Raw genomic sequence first — 8,724 nt, 5'->3', positions numbered from 1 at the left:
TTATGGCCTGGAGAATCAACAACTGACCAGATATTCACCATGGGCGAAATTTTGGAAAGGGCCCGTGAAAGAGGATCGACACATACCTCCTCTTTGACGATTTTAAAGCCGTCTTTGAAAGCACGAAAAGGTACTGCTGAATCGAGATTAAGATGAAATATTTTCTGTCATCAAACCAACAGTTTTCGCACTCAAGACTTGGCTCCCTCGTCATTGTTGACAGTCATAACAACGAAGTCGTAGATAATTTCGTCTATCTTAGAACCAGTACACCAAAAGTAATCGAAATCCAACTCGGAATAACTCTTGCCAACAGTTGCTACGTTGGACTGCGTAGATAATTGAGAAGTTCTCTCTTGATGAACAAAAACTAAACTCTATAAGTCACCCATTATTCCCGTCTTGCTATATGGTGCAGACGCATGGACGATGACAACATGTGATGAGTTGACGTTTCGAATTTTCGAAAGGAAGGCTTAGCGGAAGATTTATGGGCATTTGCGCATTGGCACTGGCGAGACCTCCATTCCGTTGGAGAGATCAGGTGAAGAAGAACTTGGCTTCACTTGGGATCTCGAATTGGCGACAACTAGCAAAAAACAGAAGCGAATAGCACGCTATTGTTAGCTCGGCTATAAACGCTGTGTGTTTGATTCATTCTCCTTTCTGGTTTGACCAAACGAATTTAGCTGGTTTTATTTTTATTTAGCTTCAGTAGTAAGCCCATCGTAACATTGTAATGCATCCTGATATGCATTTGATATACTACATTGTAATATGAATTATATATATTGCTATATCAGTTGTTTATGCATTCTTAGGACACACCATTTAATTTGTTCTTATATAACTTCTAAGTTTACTTCTAATATCATATATGCATATGCGGTCTTGAAAAGTTTTTATCAGCCGAAAGGCCTACTTTCAAGCGAAAATATTGTAAGTAAGAAAACAATAAGCTGATGTGTATATATTCAGTAGCGATAAATAAACAAGCCGACCGAAGTGGGCAGGCACTTTCACGATTGTTTGACATTGAAAAATAATTTTTTGCTCATTCAAAAGAATGCAATGCCGATAAAGAACTGTGGAACCTTTTCTCATTACAAAAAAAATTATGTGAGTGATCCCTCTTGGCACATTGAATTAATGTTTGAGAGTTTGTTGATTGTGTAAGGAATGTGTTCGTACAAACTTAAGTGTTGTATAACAAACTAAACTATATTTTTAGACATGAGTAACATAATGCAGCTAGAATGCACTCTCCTACCGATCAACTCTTTCCTTAACCTAATCCAAGCGTGCCAGAATTATGCAGGGGTATATTTTTGGCTAGCCCTCCTTCATTTCGAATTGGTATTTATGAGACTGCAGTACACGGTGTTTAACGTTTTATTTTAAATTGCCATATTTAGTTAATTCTAATTTAATCGAGACAGTTTCCATCCGCTGATAAGGTTATCGATTTATGGGTACTTCCATTCATAGTATAGGTCGCAGCGACTTAATCGATTTTGACATTTCAATCACTGCGCATCAAAGCAAAATACAAACATTAGTGGCACACATAACAATGAAGTATTGAGAGCAATAATTAGTACTTTCCTGAAACGAGGTTTCAATCTACCCTTACTCAATGTGCTTGGCTTTCACTATATTTGTATTAGCCGCGCTGTGCGCTGCCACTGCTCAGGAGCAAAACACCGAGCAGATATATGGCGACATTTATTATGAGATCGGCAGCTTTTCTTTACGCTACAATGATCTAGGGGAAAGCGGTAATCGCTGTCTGCGCGAGGTGCCGTAAGTAATGAAATTTTAGTAATAAAAATACAATTTCATTTAACTTTCTATCGCTTGGCTTGCTTAAAGCGCACGCTATTTCCAAACTGCGCCCGATGCGCCCATCATCGGCAATGGCTCCACAGTTCACTGGCAACGCATCGAGGTGTGCTGCGAAGGCTACACACATTCCCGCTTCGACCGCGATCAATGCGTACCGGATTGTTCGGCTGTCTCACCGAATAACTGTCGTAACGGTTTCTGCCGTGCGCCCAACCAATGTGAATGCTTTGCGGAGTTCGTGCGCAACCAATGCGGCGAATGTGTGCACACCTGCCCGATTGCCTGCGAATACGGACGTTGCTTCTTAAATGGCACCTGCCAGTGTGATCCTGGTTACACATTGGATTTGGAGACGAGGAAGTACTGTCGCCCCAAGTGTCCGCAAAAGTGTGGCACACATCAGGAATGCATTGCGCCGGGTAGATGCGCCTGTGTGGAGGGCTACAAAATGACGCCGGATTTGGGCTGCCAACCGGTTTGTATACCCGATTGTGGGCATGGCAAATGTGTGGGTCCGAATAAGTGCGAGTGCTTTCAAGGTTACCATAAGCGTCCCTTGCGAAATGTGTGCGAAGCAGATTGCTATATGTGGGTAGAGTTTGTCGGCATGTTTATTTTGTTAACTTACATGTTGTTGTTGTTGCAGAAGCTGCGAAAATGGTTTCTGTGAGTCACGCAATAATTGCCAGTGCCGGGATGGTTACAAATATGATGTGGACACCACCAGTTGTTTGCCGGATTGTGGTGACAGTTGCCGGGATGGTGTTTGCATTGGACCTGGGGTGTGCAAATGTTTCGAGGGCTATGAGTATAGAGAACCCGGTTGTGAACCAATATGCAACTCGTAAGTGCTGTGTTTTAAAGATGCTCTGAGATCTCAGAAATAATTGAGTGAATCTCTAAAACCTTGAGATCGAAATGAGAAGAAGTCAGAATTCTTTAAGTAATAATCATTGCAATTCTAGCAACTGTGGATACTATGGCGAATGCCTGGAACCTGGAGTTTGTGGTTGCAGGTGAACTGGGCAACTCTGTAGATCGGGAATTTGCGACCCAAGCGGACATTGCGTTTGTCCGATTGCGTTGACACATTTCATAGACAGATGCGTAGAAATTAGCCAACTCTATGAGCTAGTGAGCGCCAACGAGCAGGACTTCAATCGGCTGTTGCGGCGCGAATTCAAGACGCTCATAGGACGTCACTTCCTTTTCAAGCAATAAAGCAACTAAATAAGTTATACTTTTATTAATATAAATATATTTTGCATTCTTTTTATAAAAATTACTCAAGAATCGAAAAATTTAAAGAATTCAACAAATTTCACTAGACAGCTATGCAGGTTTGACGGCCCTTAATACCAGACTTGCGGTAACCTGGCTTACAGACGCAAAAGTTTGGTGCCGTGCAGTAACCATTGGGGCAGCCCTGCGGACAATGTGGCTGACACACATTCTTCTGCACCTCGTCTGATATATAGCCGGGGTTGCAGGCACAACTATTCGCTCCATCGCAGACGCCATTCAGACAGGGTTGATCGCAATGTGGTATGCATTTGGTGCCGGAGCGATCCAACTCGAAACCTTTGGTGCATGCGCAGACGTCGGGTCCAACGCAGCGTCCCTTCTCACAGCCCCTGTGGAAGATAAACAGACACGGTTATTTGAAGGGAACTTGAAGCTAGTTCAAGTATACTCACAGCGTGCAGACAGGCTCACAAACGCCATCCACTTTCGTGTAACCCTGATCGCAAGTGCACAAGCCCGGCGCTGAGCAGCGTCCATTCTCGCAATTGTCGCATTTCGGCTCACACACACCACCAGCGGTCAAACGGTAACCATCAAAGCAATCGCATTTATTGGGCGCCACACACTTGCCATAATCGCAGGGCTTGTCACATTGAGGCACACAAAATTTCTGTGTTTTCACATCCAGTGTGTAGCCGGTCTTGCATTTGCATTGATTTTGCTCATCGCACACACCATTGCCGCAGCCGATGGGGCAGGTGGATATGCATTTTTCCTCGTGATTGCGTACGTTACCGGGTATGCAGACGCAGGTGTTGGGCGCCGTGCAAATGCCATTGGGGCAGTCGTCGAGGCAGACTGGATCGCAGCGTGAGTAGACGTGTGGGTTGCGCACATAGCCCTCGCAGCATATTTGGATTTTGCTCTTATCGGCACTGGTGCCGTTACCAGCTGGTATCATCGTTTTATCACGTACCAGTGTTGAGGTTCTGGAACGGGAGGAAGGTTTGTTTGATTATTAATTTATTTATTTCAAAAACCAGGATGGAAGTAGGATTGAATAATTCAATAAAATTAAGATTAAGGCTCTTTAATTATATTCTAGTTGCTTATAGCCCTTTGATGATAGTAATACAATGATATGCTATATATCGTCACCTAAAATGCAAAATAACGTAACATCACTTTTCAGAAGTTTACAGGCAAAGGAAAAGCGACATAATAGAAACCACTAATATTGAAACAAAATTTTAGTTTGGTTATAAAATTGTTATATATTGGAAATTATATTTGTTGAACTAAAACAACATAAGTTTCATATGGAACGAAATTTCGAATGCCATTGTCCTCTAAATGTTGGCAACTTTAATGCAAAAAGTTCGCAATTTAGTTACTGAGTATTTTTTGTTGAAATCGTTATTGCTAAGTTGTTACTAACGGCTTATTTAGAACTGATTTGATTATCTTTATATATAACAAGTAAGGAAGGGCTAAGTTCGGGTGTCACCGAACATTTTATACTCTCGCACGATAAAGTGATAATCGAGATTTCATTATCAGTCATTTACATATTTTTCAAATACCGTATTTGTGTAAAGTTTTATTCCGATTTCTTCCATTTTTGAAGTGTATATGGAAATGCCTGAAGAAAACGACTCTATAGAGTTTGGTTGACATAGCTATAGTAGTTTCCGAGATATGTACAAAAAACTTATTAGGGGGCGGGGCCACGCCCACTTTCCCAAAAACATTACGTGCAAATATGCCCCTCCCTAATGCGATCCTTTGTGCCAAATTTCACTTTAATATCTTTATTTATGGCTTAGTTATGACACTTTATAAGTTTTCGGTTTTCGCCATTTTGTGGGCGTGGCAGTTGGCCGATTTTGCCCATCTTCGAACTTAACCTTCTTATGGAGCCAAGAAATACGTGTACCAAGTTTCATCATGATATCTCAATTTTTACTCAAGTTACAGCTTGCACGGACGGACGGACAGACAGACATCCGGATTTCAACTCAACTCGTCACCCTGATCACTTTGGTATATATAACCCTATATCTGTCTCTTTTAGTTTTAGGACTTACAAACAACCGTTATGTGAACAAAACTATAATACTATCCTCAGCAACTTTGTTGCGAGATTCACTAGTATACCACATATTATAACATGTCAATTGAAAAGTCCCTGGCTTGACACATAGAATTAAACCCATGTTATTGGTTTGACAACGAGTTTCCGGGCACTGCCACAGTTGAGTCCAAAAGAGGTTGTTACCGACGAAAAACATCAAAAAAGACCACAAAATAATTTTGAATGATCGTAAAGTGAAGTTGCTCGAGACAGCAGGCACTCCAAAGATATCAACTGTACGTTTACATCATATCAATAATGAATATTTGGGTGTGAGTAAGCTCTTGACCAAAAACAACGACAAGTGGATGATTCGGAGCAGTGCTTGGATATGTGACAATGGATGAAACATGGTTCTGTGATTTCACTCCAAAGTTCTTTCGACACCCATACGAGTGGACTGCACACGATGAACCCGCTCCAAAGCGTGGAACACCACAAAGTGAAAAACCCCAAAGAGTGGAAAGCGCAACAGTCGGCTTGCAAGATTATGAATGTGTAAGGCATAATATTTATGACTACCTTGAGAAAGAAACGACCATCAACAGCGAATACTTCATAGCGTTATTGACCCATTTGAAGGGACTAAAGCCAAAAAACGGTTGCATTTGAAGAAAAAGAAAGAGCTGTTTCAACAAGCCAATGCTCCGTGTCTGCGAAAACGATGATAAAAATGTATGAATTGGGCTTCATATTGCTTTCGTATCCACATTCTCCAAATCTGACTCTGAGGGACTTTTTCCTGTTCTCAGATCTAAAAAGAATGCTCGCTGGGATGAAATTTTTGTTGAATGAATAGGTGATTGCCGATACTGAGGGCTTTGAGGTACTTTGAAGCAAACAAAAATTCGTACCACAAAATTGGTACCGAAAAGTTGGAGGGTCGTTATATTCATATTGAATAAAAAAGAGAATTTTGTAAAAAATGGTGTTTTACTATGATAGGCCGGGGACCTTTCCATTGACCAGTTATGTGTTTAATATTTTAGTTTGAATGCATTCTGTATTTATTGCCTACAGTTTCAATGGAATATCAAAGCAAGCAAACAACAAACTACATTCACACTAACTACTAGCCATTTTTATTTTATTTTTGATTGTTATTAATAAAAAATATTCGTTTTGTATTCTCTTCTAGTGATTCGAAGTAAAGAACAGTAAACAAATGAATGTAGAAAAACCTGTTTTGGAACAATAGTCAGATCGGATTGAAAAGTTGTCGTCATCGATGAAGCTATGACTCAATTATCACAATTTATAGGAGGTGTGAGACAATGAATATCTTTGTGACTTGTTTAACTAAGTGGCTGAATTTCGCCTCTGGCATTATTATGCGCCAGAAAGTGAAAAAAAATAAAATAAAGCTTATGTAAACAAATATACATATATGTATATAAACACTGCGATTACAGAAACTGCATTGAGCAGTGGTCAATGTTCTATTTACTAAATTTTTCTAAATAATAGACATTAACATGGCGCGAACAAGACGAAATTTCGTTTCTAACAATAACTATCTTTCAACTGCTGCTCTCTTGCTAAATAGATTAGCGATAAAGCTATATGTTTGGTACAAAATGATTATTTTCAGTTTAGTGTTCCGATTTGCTTATCACTTATCGCCGCAATGAGGATGTTGAGGTTACTAGTTCAATATTATTTACGAACTCGTTAATAATAACACACAATTGTATAGCTGTGCCATATGAAATAGGTATTCATACAGACAAATGTATTATATATATTCCGAATGTTTTTGATATTTTATAGGATGCGTATTTAAGAGAGTATAAAAAGTTCGGCAGCAAATGTTCAATTATTTTTAATCAGAAAAAGAAATAAATATTAATATAGAAATAAAGAAATAAATATTTTTCTTTTCGCTTAAGACATCTGCCATTTGAAATATTGGCAGCACAGATGTTTTTATGTAATCAAACAATAGTGTTTTTTTAAGCAAAAAGTATACACTTAACCTGCATTTTTGTTGAAGACTGCATGACTACATTTAAAAAGAATGAGGTAAAAAAAAATAATTCAAATTATGTATTTTTCTCAAAAGGGCATTCTGCATTTGCTTTGACTGAAACTCGCTACAAAAATAGAGCTCTTCACAAGTTTTGGAAATTAGAAACCCGCAAGTGTATCGTCTTTTAAAAAATCTATAATACTTACAGCACTTCCGTGTAGCAAATGCCAGACGCCATTTGAGAGCGTGTCTTGTTGACGAACTCCGCGGCCGCATCTACAAATTGCGGCACGCGTTGCCTAGCACTGCCGCCACTGCTAAAACTACCGCCACTGCTGTAACTACCGCCAGCGCCATAGTAGTGGTATTCCTCACCAGCGGCCAGGTGATTGCCATCAGCCAAATGCGCCTTACCATTGCCATCGACAGCATAGCCATTCACAACGCTAGCATTGCCACTCACCACGGCTGCATTGCCACCCTGATAGGTGTCCGCTGCGGTGAAGGTGCGGTTGTACTGCGCCGTGTAGTTGTGTTCATTGTACAGCAAGTTGGCGGAGTTCGGTGCGGCAGGATAGTGCGTTTTAATGCCGGCAGGATAGTGGGTTTTGATCTGCGCATGCGCGCCTACTGTCAGCAGCAGCAGCGCGCTTACAAGTATGGCAAGCGAATGCATTGTAGTTGCGAATTCTGCGATGAGATCACTACGTGAGAATGTGTGTTTGTATGTATATGCGCGAATTTATAACAGTATTTTGTTATTGTATTAATTTGAAAACGAGACACGTCCGTCGGCGGCAAAAGCTACGCTTCAACTGAGCTGCGAGTTGAAGCAAAATTATTTGAGAAGTGCAGAAATATTTAAATCAATGATTTATTCACAACAACATTCGTATATATGACGCTGTTCCGGCGTTTGGAGTACATAAAATAAACTGCGAATTTCAATTGCACATCTAAACAAATATATATGTATGTATACATATGTATATAGTATGTATGATATACGCTAAATGAATTCAGTGTTAGTTAAGTCAAACAGCCGATTATTGCTTTTAGTTTCATAACTACTTATGTACATATATATTTCATTGATTTATTATCATATCCGCTTGATTCTGACATTTTCTTGTATAAATAATATATCAAAGTAGACCTAAGATACTTTCCTGAGGAATTCCTGGTTCAATTTCCTTTAGTTTGGAAAATTCATTTCCTCGTTTTACACGGATAAATCTCATGGTAATATACAATTCTAGAAGGGCTCAATACTCAAGCCGAATACATGATTTCAGCTTTTGTTTCCCTCCTCCAGGCATTTTTCTATTTCGGATGTTATTCTATGAATTTGTTCTATGGTTGAATACTTGTTTCAGAAGTTGAGGCGATGGGATTAACTACTTTTCGTCGATTATAGATTTTAACCTTTGATAAATTAATTTTTCAAAAAGTTTTGAGATTTTTGGAAGTGTAGAAATTGGTCTATATGAGGAGACCATATGACGATCGTTTCCTGGCTTTGCAACCATAA

The 8,724-nt window shown here is 39.6% G+C and overlaps 2 protein-coding genes across 2 annotated transcripts; one reads left to right on the top strand and one right to left on the bottom strand.

Moving 5' to 3' along the window:
• The first annotated feature begins 1,332 nt into the window (after window positions 1-1,332).
• LOC120768105 (von Willebrand factor D and EGF domain-containing protein) lies at window positions 1,333-3,127 on the top strand. The gene is made up of 4 exons (XM_040094651.1): window positions 1,333-1,803; window positions 1,873-2,433; window positions 2,492-2,689; window positions 2,811-3,127. The coding sequence occupies exons 1-4, from the start codon at window positions 1,637-1,639 to the stop codon at window positions 2,863-2,865; spliced, it is 981 nt and encodes a 326-aa protein (XP_039950585.1). The 5' UTR covers window positions 1,333-1,636; the 3' UTR covers window positions 2,866-3,127.
• LOC120768102 (fibrillin-2) lies at window positions 3,084-8,007 on the bottom strand. Its single transcript, XM_040094647.1, has 3 exons — window positions 7,400-8,007; window positions 3,543-4,079; window positions 3,084-3,479 (listed from the first exon to the last, which is right to left on the bottom strand). The coding sequence occupies exons 1-3, from the start codon at window positions 7,867-7,869 to the stop codon at window positions 3,170-3,172; spliced, it is 1,317 nt and encodes a 438-aa protein (XP_039950581.1). The 5' UTR covers window positions 7,870-8,007; the 3' UTR covers window positions 3,084-3,169.
• Between the last annotated feature and the right edge of the window lie 717 nt (window positions 8,008-8,724).

The sequence above is a fragment of the Bactrocera tryoni genome, chromosome 2 (genome assembly GCF_016617805.1).
Source record: "Bactrocera tryoni isolate S06 chromosome 2, CSIRO_BtryS06_freeze2, whole genome shotgun sequence".
NCBI classification, from domain to species: domain Eukaryota; kingdom Metazoa; phylum Arthropoda; class Insecta; order Diptera; family Tephritidae; genus Bactrocera; species Bactrocera tryoni.
Note: the sequence above shows the minus strand (reverse complement) of the source record. Positions and strands in the feature narration are given on the sequence as shown.